The sequence below is a fragment of the Cervus elaphus genome, chromosome 25 (genome assembly GCF_910594005.1).
Source record: "Cervus elaphus chromosome 25, mCerEla1.1, whole genome shotgun sequence".
NCBI classification, from domain to species: Eukaryota; Metazoa; Chordata; class Mammalia; order Artiodactyla; family Cervidae; genus Cervus; species Cervus elaphus.
This window is the reverse complement of record NC_057839.1, coordinates 33,790,549-33,809,254: the sequence shown is the minus strand read 5'-3', so window position 1 is coordinate 33,809,254 and position 18,706 is coordinate 33,790,549. Positions and strand designations below refer to the sequence as shown.

The window sequence follows — 18,706 nt, the reverse complement described above, 5'->3', positions numbered from 1 at the left end:
TCTAGTGGTCCAGAAGAATGACGATGTCCACCTCAACTAAGGAAGTGACAGTGAGGATGGAGAGAAGAGGATGCATTTGAAGACTATTTCAGAATATTGGAAAACCTGTGGTCGACTGCATAGGGGAGAAGGAGGGGGGGACAGGGAGGGGAAGAATTAAAAATGTCTCCCAGGTTTCCAGCCTCAATGACTTATACTGAATAGTGACTACTGGAGAAGAAGTGGATTTGAGAGTGCAGATTTAGAAGCCCTGACTTGGAGATACACAGAGGTCATGAAGTAGAGGAGCTAAATGACCATCTTGGAGCCCAAGAGAAAGTAAGAATGAATAATAAAGGTTTGGAGCCTAACAAATCCAGATAGAGTGAAAGTCTCGTATGTCCTGGTCACAGGCTCCTTGGTGTCAGACACTGTGTCTTACAGATCCTCAGTCTCCCCCCACGTGCAGTATAAGTAATAAACATTCAAACAATACTTGGTGAATGAAGTCAGTATAACAACGTCCTCTGAAAATCCAGCAGTAATGAGAAGAGATGTGGGAGGGAGCCATGTCTGGCAGTTCTCTCCGGTGGGTTCCTCACACTGTAATCTCCCAGGAGAGCAGAGCTGGAAAGACTCACACAGACTCTAGTAAAGCTTAACCAATAAGGCCTACTGGTGTTTATTTTTTTATTGTATTTTAAAATATTTATTTTTATTTATTCGGTCGCATCGAGTCTTAGTTGCTGCACTCAGAATCTTTAGTTGCAGCACGTGGGATCTAGTTCTCCCACCAGGGCTTGAGCCCGGGCCCCCTGCAGTGGCGGCACAGAATCTTAGCCACTGGACCACCAAGGAACCCCCCACTGGTTTTTAAAGGCAATCCCTCCTCTTGGGTACATTCATTAAAACAGCAATTTAAAATGATGCTTGCTGGGTGCAACTAGAGATTATTGTATTAACTGAAATAAGTCAGAAAAAAGAAAGACAAATAATGTATGATATCACTTTTCTGTGGAATCTAAAATATGATGCAAATGAACCTGTCTGTGAAGCAGAAACAGACTCACAGACGTAGAGAAAAGATTTGTGGTTACCAGAGGGGTAGGGTAGGGAAGGGATGGGCTGGGAGTGTTATTACACATCCCAAACAGGTGAATAAACAAGGTCCTACTGTATAGCACAGGGGACTACATTCAGTGTCCTAGGATAAACCAAAATGGAAAAGAATATTAAAAATAATGAAAACATGTGTACAAGTCATTCTGCTGTACAACAAAAATTAACATGATATTGTAAATCAACTGTGCTTCGATTAAAAAATAAATTAAAGGGACTTCTCTGGTGGTCCAGTGGTTAAGACTCTGCCTGCCAATGCAGGTGATGTGCCTTGGAGCAACTAAGTCCCAGCACCACAACTACTGAGCCCGTGCACTCTAGAACTCTCGAGCTGCAACATGAGAAGCCACTGCAATGAGAAGCTCACACACCAAATCGAAGACCAGCCCCCACTCCCTGCAACTAGAGAAAGCCTGAGCGCAGCAATGAAGATCCAGTGCAGCCAAAAAAATAAAATGAAAATAGATAAAATTATGTTTTCTTGCTTTAAGAATAGTTATTGGCTTTGGTGAATCCATCCTAAGAAAAAGTCCAGAATTACTATAACAGAAGAACGTTCTATATTTATAATGCAAAAGACTAAAAATAATTTATATGATCCAATGATACAGGCATGCTCAAGGACATTAAAGCATATATACTGGATGGAAGTCACACAACTATTAAAAACATCACGATTATGGGGAGTCTGTAGTAACATGGAGGATGCCTGGGACATGATAGTAAATGAAAAAGAGAAATTTTTAGTTTATACTTCAATGGGGATACTTATCCTGGGCTCTTGTGAGCATTAAATGAGATCATTTATTCAACAAATATTTGTTGATCACCTCCCATGTAACAAGCACTTTTCTAGGGACTGGAAATACAGCAGTGAACAAAATAGACAATGGTCTGTCCTGTGGAGCTTATGCTCCAGTGGAGAGAGACAGACAAACGTGAGCCAGGAAAATATTCATTATGGTATGTAGTGATAAGAGACAAGAAGGAAGATAGAGCAGAGGGAAGGAGGTGGAGCCTTGGGGACTGCAGTTTTAGACAAGATGCCCAGGGACAGCCTTCCTGAGGATCACTGATCCTCGGTCCAGTGATCACTGAACTGAAGAGAATGAGGAAACTGGCCATGGGGTCCATGGGGGAACGTGGTCAGGCAGAGGGGACAGTCCGCAGAAGAGCATCAGGTGGGAGAGTGCCTGTAATACTCTAGAAATGGCCGAGGCAGGTCGTAGCGGAGAGCAGCAGGGACCAGGTTATGGATCGCTAATGTGCAATACGAACGGCATTGTCAGGACTGTGGCTTTCCCTACAAGGGAAACCAGAGCCCTTGAAGGGAGCAGAGAAATGATGCGACCTGGCTTATGCTTAATAGGATCACCCTGGCTGCTCTGTTGAAAATAGGCTGCAAGGGGTCAGAGGCAGAAAAGGAGAGCTCACCTGGGAGCCTATCAGAATAATCCAGGAAGAGAGAATGGTGGTTTGGGCCAGGAAGAGGGCAGTGAGAGGCTGAGAAGGGGCTGGCTTTTGGCTATATTTAGAAGTAGAGATAATAGGATTTGCTGACAGATTGAAAGTGGAGTGTAAAAGGGAAGAGTCAAGTACTCAAGGTTTTTGACTGCAAGAATAGTTTCCATTTACCAAAACTGGGAAGACTAGGAGGAACGGGTTTGGGGTGGAAGAGATCAGTATTGAATGTACACATTGGACGTGCCTGTTATACAACACAGAGGCTGTTGGTGCCTCACTTGTGCCTCTTTGGGTCTTACCATCTCAGTGCATGCAAGCGGGACCTTTGTCTCTCATCTCTTTGCCTCTGGGCTTTCTCTAGCTGCTGGAGCTGCTTTTCCTGCATGCATGGGAGGCCAAAAATACAGGGGAATTAACATCTGTCAAGAGCATCCAACAACCAGTTACTGGCACTAGTTGATATACCCCCGCTCTCTCACTCTTCTCATAGTAAGACTCAACTGATAACTTGCAGCAGGATTTTTGGAGGATGGAGGGAACAACCACAACAACAAAAAACCCACAGAAAAATGAAGCAGTCAGGTCCATAAACCTCATGGATCAGTTTATTAAAGGGTAACTTACTCATAAAGTGGGATCAGGATTGGACAGACTGATCTGGAAGCATTTGTAGGATGTACTCTGCACTGCAGGGCCACTGGGACAATTTTAGAGCTAACCTAGGATATGGGGGTACGTATGCGCTTAAAACAGGAGGTGTATTCCTAAATCAAGATGATTGAAAAGGTAACGAGTCTTGTGGGTACTGGGAATATGCCAGCAAAAGTCTTTATCATTATTTGGGAACTAACAGAGCATAAAGGCCACCTGAACTTAACAATCCTTAAACAATATCTATGGGGTAAAAAATCTGCCTGCCAACGTCTGCCAATGCAGGAGACCTGGATTTGATCCCTGTGTTGGGAAGATCCCCTAGAGAAGGAAATGGCAACCCACTCTAGTATTCTTGCCTGGAAAATCCCATAGACACAGTAGTCTGGCAGGCTACAGTCCATGGGACACAAAGAGTCAGACACAACTTAGTGACTAAACAACAATGTTAACTACATAGCTCTTGACAACAGAAAAGTGATTTACTGCATGGTAAAGTCCTGGATAGGGTCAGTGGAAGGACAGGAGGAATTGTATGGGCCCAGGATGGTGTCAGTTATGCCAACAGTCATGCAGAATTAACTGATAACTTGCTTAGTAACACATCTTTAATTGGCTGCCTTTCCTTTCCTCTCTCACTTCCTCCTTCTTCTACCACTGTTTGCTGGGTACAGTTGTATCATTCCTCATCCACTGTTTGCAGTTGAATCACTACCTCATGACCTGCTCGGAACCCAAACTGAGACAACCCCATGGAGAGGTCTTATAGGCAGGTGTATTTATGCACCTGGGATCACCAAGGAGATGATTGTAGAGATGGCCAAGGACTAAGCCTTCAGGTGTCCAACATTTAGAGGCTGGGCAGATGAAAAGAACACAGCAAAGGAGCCTTAGAAGAAGTGGCGAGAGGTAAGAGGAAAACCACAAGTGTGTGTTTTCTCAGAAACTAAGTGACAAAAATGTTTCTAGAAGGACGGATGAAGCCTGAGAACTGGCCATTGTTCTTAGCAACTTGGAGGTCAGCGGTGACTCTGAGAAGAGCATTTTTTAGTAGCATTATCTCTTAGGCTCAAGATATAACGAGGGTGGGACTTCTCTCGTGGTCCAGGGGTTAAGAATCTGCCTTGTAATACAGTGACACGGGTTTGATCCCTGGTGGGGGACTAAGATCCCACGTGCTGAGGGGCACCGGAGGCAGCACGCCACAACGAGAGAAGCACGTGCGCTGCAAAGAAGAGCCTGAGTGCCGCAACTCAGATTTATTTGGCAACTCAGCTAAATAAACAGATAAATTAAAAAATATATATAGTGGGAGAACCGGAGACAGTGACATAGAACCAACTCTCTAAGGGAGCTTTTCTATACAGAGAATGAGAAAAAGAGGTCTAATGCTGAAGGGGAAAGTGAGGTCAAGAGAGGTTTTTCTGTGGCTTCTCAAAAACTTTTAAAGATGTTCAGTGTACATAAACACGAAAACGCAAGTTTTAAATCTGAAATATTCAGTTAAATGAATTTTCCAAACTAAAAAAGACCTATATAACCACCACCAAGTTCAAGAGAAAACATCCCCAGGACTTCAGAGGCTCCCCATCCCCGCTTCTATTTACTACATCCCCATGTATAACTGGGCTCTCCTGGGGGCTCAGTGGTAGAGAATCCACCTGCCAATGCAGGAGACCCGGGCTTGATCCCTGGGTCTGGAAGATCCCCTGGAGAAGGAAATGGCAACCCATTCCAGTATTCTTGCCTGGGAAATCCCATGGACAGAGGAACCTGGTGGACTATAGTCCATGGAGTCTCAAAAGAGTAGGACATGATGTGGCGACTGAACAAGTGTAACCACTATCCTGACTTTTAACATCACAGATTACCTGTAAAACTTTATGTAAATGACCTCATAGAGTGTGTCTTCTTTTGTCTTATTTCATGTGCTTAATAGTAAATTTGTGAAAACCAGGGACTTCCCTGGTGGTCCAGTGATTAGGAGCCAACTGCCAGGGTCCCTAGTTCAATCGCTGGTGCAAACTGCACAGCATAGCCAAAAAAAAAAAAACTGGGGGAAAACCATTTCTATTATTTTGTGTAGTTTAGATGTTTCATTCTTATGCTATACAGCAGCTCATTGTATGAATATATTATAATTTATGCAATCTACTATTGATGAACATGAGGATAGTTTCCAATTTGGGGCTACTATGAATAATGTTACTATGAATATTCTAGTACAGTCTTTTGCTAGCATGTATGTATTTTTGTTGGGAAGATTTTTCATTTTTTTAGATGGGTAAATAGCATGAATGTATGCAGATGGAAAAGATTAAGTAGAAAGGTTAAAATTGATGATGCAGGAGAGAAGGAAGAAATTTTGGATGCCTATTCTTGAGTAGATGAGAGTAGATGGAATCTATTCAACACATAGAGGCATCTTAGCCAGGCCTTAGATAAGAGCAGGGACCGTTTATCCAGAGGAACAGAAAGGAAGACAGAGTTTATGAGCACAGATTCAGGTAGGTTGGAAGACTTGAGGAAATTCTCTTTTATTGCTTTCTTTACTCAATAAAATAGAAAGCAAAGTCACTCAGCTATGAGCAAGGAGAGAAAGTATTAAAGAACTGATGGGAGAAAAGAAGCCATGAAAGTATCATCTAAATGTGTAGGAGTGTTATTGGACCAGACAAATAAAGTGTTTGCCAGGAGCATTACAGACGCACCCAAGGTAATAAATCATGAATTCAAAGTGAGACAAGCCATCATCGTCACTGCATGGGCACAGGCAGAGAGTAGGTGAGAGGCTGGGTGTAACCAGGTATGTTTTAGCTGAGTGAATAGGATGAGAGAGAGAGCAGAGATGCTGAGGGAGCACACAAATCCATGCCAACAACAATAAAGATGCTTCTCCAGCACATGCCCTCATCCTCTCAGTTCCTCAACCCAGAAACCTTGACCTCTTCTTCAACCCTAAACCTTAGCTGAACCCCCAGTCCTACTGACTCCGCCTTCTAAATGTCTCACCCTATCCTAGTTGATTAAGCTGTTGTAATCTGTCTCCCTCATCCGTGTTTATCCACACTGCAGCCAGAAGTGATCTTTTAGAAAATGCAAGCCTGGTCATGTAAGCGAGCTCTGCTTGAAACTTTCTAGTGGTTTCTTTTGGTTACCAGAGGGGAAGGGTGGGGGGCAGGGGGGATAGTTAGGGAGTCTGGGATTGACACTGCTGTATTTCAAATGGGTAAGTAACAAGGCCTTACTGTGTAGCACAGGGAACTCTGCTCAATATTATGTAACAACCTAAATGGGAAAAGAATTTGAAAAAGAATGGATACATGCATAACTGAAATCACTTTGCTGTTCAGCTGAAACGAACACAACATTGTTGTTTATCAACTATGTGCTGCGCTGTGCTTAGAGACTCAGTTGTGTCTGAATCTTTGCGACCCGGTGGACTGTAGCCCGCCAGGCTCCTCTGCCCATGGGGATTCTCCAGGCAAGAATACTACAATAAATGCTGGAGAGGGTGTGGAGGAAAGGAACCCTCTTACACTGTTGGTGGGAATGCAAACTAGTACAGCCACTATGGAGAACAGTGTGGAGATTCCTTTAAAAACTGGAAATAGAACTGCCATATGACCCAGCAATCCCACTTCTGGGCATACACACTGAGGAAACCAGATCTGAAAGAGACATGTGCACCCCAATGTTCATCGCAGCACTGTTTATAATAGCCAGGACATGGAAGCAACCTAGATGCCCATCAGCAGATGAATGGATAAGGAAGCTGTGGTACATATACACCATGGAATATTACTTAGTCGTTAAAAAGAATTCATTTGAACCAGTCCTAATGAGATGGATGAAACTGGAGCCCATTATACAGAGTGAAGTAAGCCAGAAAGATAAAGAACATTACAGCATACTAACACATATATATGGAATTTAGAAAGAAGGTAACGATAACCCTATATGCAAAACAGAAAAAGAGACACAGAAATACAGAGCAGACTTTTGAACTCTGTGGGAGAATGTGAGGGTGGGATATTTCAAAAGAACAGCATGTATACTATCTATGGTGAAACAGATCACCAGCCCAGGTGGGATGCATGAGACAAGTGCTTAGGCCTGGTGCACTGGGAAGACCCAGAGGAATCGGGTGGAGAGGGAGGTGGGAGGGGGGATCGGGATGGGGAATACATGTAAATCTATGGCTGATTCATATCAATGTATGACAAAGCCCACTGAAATGTTGTGAAGTAATTAGCCTCCAACTAATTTAAAAAAAATAAATAAATAAGATTAAAAAAAAAAAAAAAAGAATACTGCAGTGGGTTGCCATGCCCTTCCCCAGGGGATCTTCCCAACCCAGGGATCGAACCCAGGTCTCCCCAGATTCTTTACCGTCTGATCAGCTACACTCCAATATAAAATAAAATAAAGAAAAAAGTAAAAGAGCTTTCCCATGGTTTCTCAATGTCCTTAATCTGAGGTCCAGAATATGACTCAGGGACTTTGGTCCTGACTGACTCTCCGGCTTCATCTTGGCTTATCTTTTCCTTCATTCCCCAAGTGCCAGCTCCACTCTCTGCTTTCAGTTCCTCGGAGGCAGTGGTCTCCAAAGTAGGGTTCATGTACCCCAGGAGGTGCCTAAGTGGGGGTGCCCACTGGGATGAGGGAGGAAAATATTAAAGCCTTTTTAATATTTATTTGTAATTGCATGGTTTTTTAATATCTATGATTACATATATTAACAGTGTGTATATTTATAGTTACAGTTCAGTCACTCAATCATGTCCAATTCTTTGTGACTCCATGGACTGCAGCACGCCAGGCCTCCCTGTCCATCACCAACTCCTGGAGCTTACTCAAACTCATGTCCATTGAGTCGGTGATGCCATCCAACCATCTCATCCTCTGTCATCCCCTTCTCCTCTGACATGTGGCCCACTGGAAAAGGGAATGGCAAACTACTTCAGTATTCTTGCCTTGAGAACACCATGAACAGTATGAAAAGGCAAAAAGATATAAATAGTGCATGCATCTAATTTGTAAATATACATATATTAGAGCAGTGCTTAAAAATGTTTTATTAGTAAGGGAAGCTAATCAAAAAGGTGTATAGACCAGTCCCCTAAGGTGTCAGGGGCTTTCCTGCCTCAAGGTCTTTTCTCCTATACATCCCTATACACCCCTATATATATACTCACCTCCATATGTATATATCTTCTTATTGCTTCTCCCCTACTTTCCTCTAGTTAACACTTAGACTCCAGGGAAAGTGTTAAAAAATCTTCCCTGACTCCATGACTCGGGGTACCTCCCCTTGTTTTTCACTCGACTGCATCCTGCTCTCTCACCCTCCAAGCCTGCTGTGCTGGACATCTCCCATCTGCTTCCCCAGGTCCATTTTCCACGCCTCATTTTCCTCTCTATCCCAGCCTGTAGTCCTCTAGGTTCTAGCTGGCTTTGGTTTGTAGGGAGATCTTGCAGGGGATCAAAGGAAGGAGAGCGAGAATCTGAGCTCTGTCCCCCCAGCCTGACTGTGAGGTTGATTTGGGTCAGCCGTACTCTGGAAGAGTGGTCTCAGCTCCTCTCAAGCAGCTGTCTCTACACAGCACTCTCTAGGTTCTAGTATCTTTTCCTTCCCCTTATCTCTTTGGTCCTAAAGACAGATTTTTGGTTGATCCACTCTAAGTTTGAAAACTTTGAAGTAGTTGTTGACATTTAATGATTAGAATGATTGCATTACAATTCCGATGTCTCTTGAAAAACATTCGATTTGGCAACACTGAGTCTACATTCCCAATAGTAACAATTGTCTGAAGTTGAGTAGCAGCTGCCCCTTTGCTCTGAGGCATGTATTCCTCAGGACGCCAGAGTCCCCACCACTCCCTGTTGCCTTACAGTAAGCCTGCCACCTTATTTACACCCTAGCCTCTAGAGACATTTGAGTTTGCAAGTCCTGGTTTAAAGAATGTGCCAGTCCTTTCACTAAATTTAGAGAAAGGGGAGCTCTGCCTTTCAAATTTCTCTGCTTCTTTCTTTCCTCTCTGCCACTACCAAGAGTCCGCTCTCTGCCATTGCTATCATCACCTCCGAAAACACTGCCCTGCTCTTAGGCATCCTCTGCTCCTATCCATTCCCCACACTGCAGCCTGAGTACCCATTCTAAAATGGAAATCAGGGGCTTCCCTGATGGTCTAGTGATTAAGACTCCACCTTGCAATTCAGGGGACATGGGTTTGATTCCTGGTCGGGGAACTAAGATCCCACATGCCTCAGAGCAGCTAAGCCCTCACACAACTAGAGAGCCTGCACATTCTAGAGCTTGTGCTCCACAACAAGGAAAACCTTCAAGCTGCAACTAGAGAAATCCTGCTCACTGTAAGGAAGACCCAGTGCAGCCAAAAATTTTTTTTAAAAAAGAATAAAATGGTAATCAGATTATGACAATCCCTTAAAACCTTAAAATGTCTTCCCACATTTTAAGAATAAATGTTAAGAATAAAAATGTTTTATTCTTCTCTAAAAATAAAGGCAGTTTTTTAAAAATTTGAAGTACAATTAACTTACAATATTATAATGGGCTTCCCTGATAAAAAGAAATTATATACAACATAGTGATCCAATATTTTTATACAATATAAAATGATCACCATAAGTCATCTGTCACCATATAGAGTTATTATAATATTATTGACTATATTCCCTAAAATATATATTACATCCCTGTGACCTTTATTTTATAACTGGAAGTTTGTACCTCTTAACCTGTCCTTGTCAATTGAAAATGAAAAGCACAGTCTAAAAGTTGAAAATTATCTTTTATTCAGCAGACAAAACTGAGGACTTAAGAGGGGGACACAGTCTCTCAGATATCTCTGAGAGATTGCTCTGAAGTGGTAAAGGAGTCGTCAGAATATATAGGAGTTCTTGCAAGAAAGACCAGATAATCAGAAGTTCAAAAGATTACTCTTAAAGAGAACCAGATATCCCAAGTTAAGGAATTCAGCGCTTTTCTATGTCTGGGAAGATGCAAGAGTCTGGACTCATTGAAATCATTCCTTGGATATGCACCTCAGCTAATGGAGCCAATATCCTGTGCTTTCTCATCCTGAGTCTCCTTGGGTGCAGGGGGCTGGGGTTGCAGATGGGGGTGATTGCAGGGCTGACTGCTTGATGGCTGGCATCCCATTTCCATCCTCAGTTCCCTCAGGGCTCACCTTCAGCGGCTGTAATGTGAAGGCTTGATGGCTGCAACATTCTTTGCTTACTGATAGGTCAGGCAACATTTTTTTTCACGTATAACCTATTTTTTCATTGCCTTCCTTCAAAGCTACGTTTCTTTCTTTTTTAAAAAAAAATATTTCTTTATTTGGCTGCATCAGGTTTTAGTTGCAGCATGTGGGACCTTTTGTTGAAGTGCACAGGCTTCTCTCTAGTAGTAGTAACAGGGCGTGGGGCGGGCTGGCTTAGTTGCCCTGAGGCACGTGGGGGTCTTAATTCCCCGACCAGGACTCGAATTTCCCCTGCATTGGAAGGCAGATTCTTAACCACTGGACCACCAGGGAAGACCCAAGGTTACATTTCTTGAAAAAACTTCTAAGGCTCTGAGTAATGTGACACCTGCCTACTGCTCCGGCTGGTTAGTGACTCCTTCCCCTCCACCCCACCCCTCCAATTCTCAATGTCCAACACAGTGGGATCCTCAGACACAAACAGGACATCTTGCCCAGACCTGGCACACCCTCTCCTTCCCGTGGTCAGGTATTGGGCCTCCTTCCTCACCTCCTGGTCACAGGGCGTGTCACTTCTGAGTGGGGAGCTCTCTGTTCTCCCGTCTGCACCCCTTCCTAACACGTGCCACAGTGCACTAAGGTTTTTCTCAAAGTCCCTCTGTCTCACATGTCTGTCTTCCTCACCATCTGGAGCACAGTAGGTACTGCCTGAACATTTGTTGAAGGGGTGGCCTTAGAGACCCAGTTCTTCATGGAACTGCGATTTCTACTACTGAATGGCAATCCAGAACCCCAGGGCTTTTTAAATGTTTCCTGTGATTGTACATTAACGTTAGAGGAGGCATGGCTAGAATCTGATTGCACACAAGTGGAGGCAGCAGGTTGGGACTAGAGTGAGCAGGCATAGGGTGTGGGATGTCAGGAAGGGCTTCCCCCCCACAGCTCCTCTCTTGCCTCACTCTGACCCCGGCCCCTGGAGGGCAGCCTCTGCTCACACCCACTCAGGTATACAATTGAAAAACCAAAACCACAATGGTGTTTAAGGGCGGGTGGAGACAGCCGCCTGACCTGCACGCAGCGCAAGGAGCCAGCGTGCCGCTCCCGGGCGGGAGGGGGCGGCAGAGAAGGACCCGCCCCTGAACTGAAGCCGGGCGGGCGCTGGGAGGACCGGGCGGAGAGGCGGCCTCTCCTAGGGTCAAGCTGCCAGACTCAAGGACGGAATTCATTATTCCAGCCCTTAAAAAGAACAGCTCGCGCCCTACATCCAGGTGGTCTTCCCGATCCAGGGATCAAACCCAGGTCTCCTGCATTGTGGGGATGGCTTTACAATTCCAAGTGTACTAAAAAGCCATGGAATTGCACACCATGGGTGGATTGTGTGCTGTGCGAATTATTAAAAAATTAATAAAATAACAGCTCGCCCAACGGGCTACGCAAAACCAGTTTCTGTTTCAAGTGAACAGCTGCCCGGATTCTTAATCCCAAAGACTGAAGAATAGGAAAGCCACGACGAGGCGGGGGTGGGGCCCTACCTCCCCAACCATCCCTCCCAAGCCTCCCCCCGCCCCCCGCCCCCCCCCCATCCATCTCTCCCTACCCCGGGGGGCTGGCCGTGGCGGTCCGTCCCTCTGCCTGGAGGAGAGTCTGCGGAGGGAGGGCGCGGGAGCCCACAGGGTTCCGCTCGGTAGAGCCTCCCGGATGATATTGCAATACTGCGTACACCCTAAGCCAGCGTGTGCATCCCAGTACGTCAGGCACCGGGAAACCCTGCCGCTGTCTTCCGGGCAGGAAGACCTACTTTAACAAAACCGCCGACACTCTTACTTTAAACTAGCTGCTTCCATTTTCACGCCTGTAAGATAGAAGCTCAGCTGGTAGCTCAGCTGGTAAAGAATCCTCCTGCAAAGCAGGAGACCCCGGTTTGATTCCTGGGCTGGGACGATCCCCTGCAGAAGGGATAAGCTACCCACTCCAGTGTCCTTGGGCTTCCCTAGTGGCTCAGAGGCCACCTGCAATGCAGGAGACCTGGGTTAGATCTCTGGGTTGGGAAGATCCCCTGGAGAAGGAAATAGCAACCCACCCCAGTATTCTTGCCTGGAGAATTCCATGGACAGAGAAGCCTGGTGGGCTACAGTCCATGGGGGTCACAAAGAGTCAGACATGACGGAGCGACTGAGGACAACCACTGTGCCAGAGTTCTTCAAAGAAATTGTTTTTCAAGTAGGTCACATAGGTGCCTTGCCCGTCCTGTGTTCTCCGAAGTTTTCTTGCCTAGAAAGTTCTTATCAAAGTCTGGTCCAGTTTGAGCAAAAAAAAATGAAGTGTCAGTTTTTAGTAGAGATTCATTCATTTTCAAACATTAACCATTTTTAATACATAATTTATTGATGTTAATTATATAATTAATTGTAGGAAAATTAAAAAAGGAAAACCATCCGTGATCCGCCTATTAATAATATAACTATTCTAAGGACTTTGGTGTGTTATCATCTTGCCAGATTTTTTTTTTTCCTATGCAAATGCATATTTGTATTTTTCCTCACGTTCTTTGTTTTTCATGTTTATTTATTTGTTGGTTGTGCTGAGTCCTTGTTGCTTCACGCGGGCTTTCTATAGCTGCACCGCACGGGCGTTTCATTGCAGTGGCTTCTCTTGTTTCGGAGCACAGGCTCTGGAGTGCGGGGTTCAGTAGTTTGGCTCATGGGTCTAGTTGTCCCGCCGCATGTGGGATCTTCCAGGACCAGGGATCCTGCCCATGTACCCTGCATTGGGAGGCGGATTCTTAACCACTGAACCACCGAACCACCAGGGAAGTCCCCTCACATGTTCTATGTTGAATGTCTTTTCATGTCCATCAATAAAGATCAACATCATTATTTTAATCACTGTGCTTACCATTTTGATAGCTCTGTACCATTGCGGAAATAGGTGAACCACACTTTAACTATATCTCTTGCTAGACACCTAAGCTGTTCTCTGTATCACCGACGTCTTCTTACACAAGCAATCTTGTATATGCATCAGATTATTTAAGATTAACTGCCAAAATGGAAGAAGTCTGGGTCAAGTGTTCGACCATTTTTAAGGCTCTCAAGATGTAAAACCAAACTACAATCCAGAACCATTTTACCAATTAGTCCTCCCACCAGCGGTACCCTGCAGTGCCGATCTCCTCATGGCTCTCTAACACTTCACCCACACTGAGCACTGATGTTTCCCATGCTGGTACATGGTGTGCCGGGCACTGACAAAGTCAAATCAGAACACGGCCCAGGCAGGGAAGGGGGTAGGAGGAAGAAACGAGTAAGGAGTCATCGTTTACAGGGCAGGGTGCTGAGATTATTGTACAGAGAATACACAGAAATTGGATGTCATCTTCCAGGGACAGGTGTCATAGAAGGCTTCCTGGAAGAGGTGATTTCTGAGGCTGGCCATGAAGAATTATCTGTCATTAACCGAGTAAAGATAGGGAAGGAGTGATGAGCTGGATAGAGAAATAGTCCTGGTAGATGCAGGTAGAGAAGAGATCCCAGGTGTGAATATACAAGACCTTTTCAGTGAACTGCAAAACATTCTGTAACAGACTGAAGGGTACATGGGGAGGTGGGGACCGTGGACAGGAGTGATGGACAATGAGGCTGAAGGGGTGGCTTGGGCCTGATCAAGAGAGTCTCTGTTGGCTATGTAGAAGTGCTTTATCCAGAAAACTGGATAAACCTCACCAAACTGAAACCTCCTTGGGAGGCAGAAGTTGGCATTAAAACCTGTACATGGTAGAGTCACACTGATCCCAGGGACCAGCACCGATGTTGAACTCGAAAATTGCTAGGAGCTCTCTGAGCTAGAAACAGCCACTTAACCTCTGTGTCTATTAAAATAAAAATAAAAGGACTAGGTTCCTTCCAGTTCTAGGCAGCTATGAACTCAGGCACATCCTTTGACTTTTTTTCTTTTTTTCCAGAAAAGGTGGCCATTAAGATCCTGGATAAGACCAAGTTAGACCAGAAAACCCAAAGGCTACTATCCCGCGAAATCTCCAGCATGGAAAAACTGCACCATCCCAACATCATCCGCCTTTATGAGGTCGTGGAGACTCTATCCAAGCTCCACCTGGTGATGGAGTATGCAGGGGGAGGGGAGCTCTTTGGGAAGATCAGCACAGAAGGGAAGTTCTCAGAACCAGAAAGCAAGCTCATCTTCTCCCAGATTGTGTCTGCTGTGAAGCATATGGTGAGCGGGGTGAGGAGGGAAGATCTAGCTCCAATTCCCCCCACGATGGAAGCATGGGGCTTTAGTTTACCTTTGTGTAAGCCAGCAGTCCCCAGACTTTTTGGCACCAGGGACCAGTTTTGTGGAAGACAAGTTTTCCATGGGCCAGGGAGTAGGGGGTGGTTTCAGGATGATTCTCATAAGGAGCTTGCAACCTAGATCCCTCCCATGCAGCGATCACAGTAGGGTTCGAACTCTTTTGAGTATCTAATGCCCTTGGCAGAGCTCAGGCAGTAACGCGAGTGATGGGGAGCAGCTGTAAACACAGGTGACGCTTCACTTGCTTACCTGCCACTCACTTCCTGCTGTGCAGACTGGTTCCTAACAGGCCACGGGCCAATACTGGGGGTCGGGGGCCCCTGATCTAAGCATCCTTGAGGGCTTCAGTCCTTTATAAGGGCAGATAGCTGTCCCTTCTGTGAGAGTCCGATGTCTGGCTGGGATTGTGCTCCTGACCTCCTAAGTGATGCCCAGGAGCCTCAGTTACAGGGCAGCCTCCTGGCTTCTGCGGAAGTTGGCAGGAGTCACTCTGAGCAGCTGGATGACCGTCATCCATTCCCTGGCCACACCCACTCCTCCATCCCCATCTCCTGGTACTCAGAGAGCTGGCTTCTGGCTGCTTCTTGGCCTTGCCTTCCTTCTGCATCTAGGAGGCCCTCTCCCCTCTTCTCACACCTCACGTTCCCGATCTCATCCACGCTGACCGAGCTCAGCTTGTCTCTCTCTCTGAAGCTTTCTTCAGTCTGGGCTCAGCCCGCACTGATCTTCATGCCTTTGATGAACTCTTCTAGCTCTTCACACTAACACTTCGTGCTCAGCACACGAACACTTGCTTGTGTCTTTCTGATTTTAGTTCTCTGATTATTTCTTTAGATAAAGCTGGAACTCCTTAAGCACACTCCCCAGGCCCTCCATGAACTGATTCTCCTGTGTCCTCTCCATCAACAGCCATATTACTGGGCACACAGGAGGACTCGGACTTGCAGTCCTGACCGCCACTGGTACCACTCTGTTAGTGCAGAAGTTTTGGCCGCCCTGTTTGCCCAGCTCTCAGTGTAACTGGCAGGAAGAGACACTTGTCTGGGATCTGTGTTAGCTGAGAAGCTGTATCTAGTTTGCTCCTCTGCTTGGATGTCGTGAGATAAGAACTGGGATCAGTGAGCTCCTGGCCAAATTATTAGCAGGTTATTAGTGACCTAGGGACCCTGAGATCACATTTGGGAGGGAGAGGGGGAAGAAAAAGAAGTGAGCAAGGGAGAACCTAAGCTTGATAGTGGTGCCTGTTTCAGACCTGTGGTCCCACCGATTGTCACCTAAGTGACTCTGTGCTGGGGTGGACTTTCCCCAGGCCGAGAACTAAGCCAGACCTATACCACGCATAATGCTGAAGCTGAAGCTCCAGTATTTTGGCCACCTGATGCGAACAGCCAACTCATTGGAAAAAACCCTCATGCTGGGAAAGTTTGAGGGCAGGAAAAAGGGATGACAGAGGACGAAATGGTTGGATGGCACCACCGACTCAATGGACATGAGTTTGAACATACTCTGGGAGATAGTGAAGGACAGGGAAGTCTGGAGTGCTGCAGTCCATGGAGTCGGATATAACCGAGCAACTGAACAACAAATATGAAGCAGTGGAGCAGATGGTCGGAGTCTTCCACATCCTACTACTCGGAAAAGAGATTGGGCAGGAGAACAGAGAGGATCTAGCAGTCGAGAATGCAGGCTGAGTCCTCTGAGGCTCCATACCATGACTTTCTCCAGCTCTTGGGTCTCCAAGAGAGAGGAAGACAGGCGTAGATCTGGATTTTATTGGGTTTGCCTGCTGTATGCCGGGACCATGCTGGACACTGCAGATACAACATCACTTACAGTTCAGCATCACTTACAGGTCTCACAAGCATCACTTACAGATCTCACAAGCATCACAGTTCTCACAGAGCTTTGTGTGTGTGTTAGTCCCTCAGTCGTGTCCGACTCTTTGCCACCCCATGGGGTGTAACCCACCAGGCTCTTTAGTCCAAGGGATTTTCCAGACAAGAATACTGGAGTGGGTTGCCATTTCCTTCTCCAGGGGATCTTCCCGACCCAGGGATTGAACCTGGGTCTCCTGCATTGCTGGGAGACTACCATCTGAGCTACCAGGGAAGTCTATATGAGAGCCTTAGGAGGTGGTACTCAGTGTTCTGTTTTACAAAGAAGGAAGCTGACACTCACATACACAGCCGGTATAGTTGAACCTAGAACTAATCAAAATGTCAGGCTCCAAAGCCTGGATTCTTACCCCAGAAGGTCCATCCGGAAAAGTAGCATAAAACCATTTCCCAGGCGCCCTTGGCATTAAACTGGTCAAGAGTCTTCAATGTTGTCTGGATCCAGAATGCAAGGGTCGGATGGGATCTGCTGCCAGAAACTTGCCCACTATAACTTGCTCCCTTCTCCTGAATTGTATAAAGTTAGAGGAGCCCATCCAAAGGAGCAGGGGTAGGGGGTCGGAGGAGGGCTCTTTTTCTTCTTGAGGCTGGCCCTAGTCAAGAGATTGCTCAGCCAGGAAAACCCTTATATGGTCTCAGAGGTGAAGGATTACTGTTTCATCGTGTTTCACAAGATCTAGATCTTTCTCTCTCTCTCTCTTTAGTTGCTAAGTCGTGTCCGACTCTTGTGACCCCGTGGACTGCAGTCTGCCAAACTCCTTTGTCCATGGGATTCTCAAGGCAGGAATACTGGAGTGGGTTGCCATTCCCTTCTCTAGGAGATCTTCCCAACCCAGGAATTGAACCCAGGTCTTCTGCATTGCAGGCAGATACTTTACCAACTGAGCTATGAGGGAAGCCGATCTAAGTCTTACTTTTGGACTTATTCCTGAGTCCATGTGTGTGGGACAGACTTGTCTTGACTCCATAGAACAGAACCTTTGGTCTGCTTGGAGGGTTCGGGTTTTACATTTGGCTAAAGATTATGCCAGGGCAGCTCGCAAGGTCTGAGGTCTGACATGACTTAAGTTGATCTCCATTGAATTTCTATTGTTACGCCAACATCACCTCACTGTTTCAGAGCAATTACTGTATCTTTAATATTGGTTTTTACTTTGAGAATGATAACTTTCCCTTCTTTGTCTTCTTCCATAGCATGAAAACCAAATTATTCACAGAGATCTGAAAGCAGAAAATGTGTTCTATACCAATAATACTTGTGTGAAGGTGGGCGACTTTGGATTCAGCACAGTCAGTAAAAAAGGTGAAATGCTGAACACTTTCTGTGGGTCTCCACCCTACGCAGCGCCTGAACTTTTTCGAGATGAGCACTACGTCGGCGTTTATGTGGACATCTGGGCCTTGGGGGTGCTTCTCTACTTCATGGTGACTGGCACCATGCCATTTCGGGCAGAGACGGTGGCCAAACTGAAGAAGAGCATCCTGGAAGGCACCTACAGCGTGCCTCCACATGTGTCAGAGCCCTGCCTCCGCCTCATCCGGGGAGTCCTCCAGCCAGTACCCACGGAGAGGTACGGAATCGACTCCATCATGAACAATGAGTGGATGCAAGGGGTGCCATACCCCACCCCTTTGGAGCCTTTCCAGCTAGATCCCAAACATTTGTCAGAGACCAGCAGCCTCAAAGAAGAAGAAAATGAGGTCAAAAGCACTTTAGAACACTTGGGCATTACCGAAGAGCACATTCGCAATAACCAAGGGAGAGATGCCCGAAGCTCCATCACAGGGGTCTATCGAATTATTCTGCATAGAGTCCAAAAGAAAAAGGCTTTGGAAAGTGTTCCAATAATGATACTACCAGACCCTAAAGACAAGGACCTAAAGAAAGGATCCCGTGTTTATAGAGGCATAAGACACACATCCAAATTTTGTTCAATTTTATAAATTGCATTAGACTGCTGGTAATTAACTAAGATCGTTGTTGCTGCTTTTAAATTTTTTTCACCAACTTGAGTGGAGACTTTTTGTAATTTTTAAATAAATTTAAATTGAAGATATGCA

The 18,706-nt window shown here is 45.7% G+C and overlaps 1 protein-coding gene across 3 annotated transcripts in view; it reads left to right on the top strand.

Moving 5' to 3' along the window:
* The window catches only part of NIM1K (NIM1 serine/threonine protein kinase), a 73,914-nt gene extending 55,208 nt beyond the window's left edge, over positions 1 to 18,706 (top strand). For all 3 annotated transcript variants that reach the window (XM_043887618.1, XM_043887620.1, XM_043887619.1), the window contains 2 exons: positions 14,404 to 14,672; positions 17,840 to 18,706. In XM_043887618.1, coding sequence (XP_043743553.1) covers positions 14,404 to 14,672; positions 17,840 to 18,589 — 1,019 coding nt within the window. In that variant the 3' untranslated portion in view covers positions 18,590 to 18,706. The remainder of the gene's footprint in view (positions 1 to 14,403; positions 14,673 to 17,839) is intronic.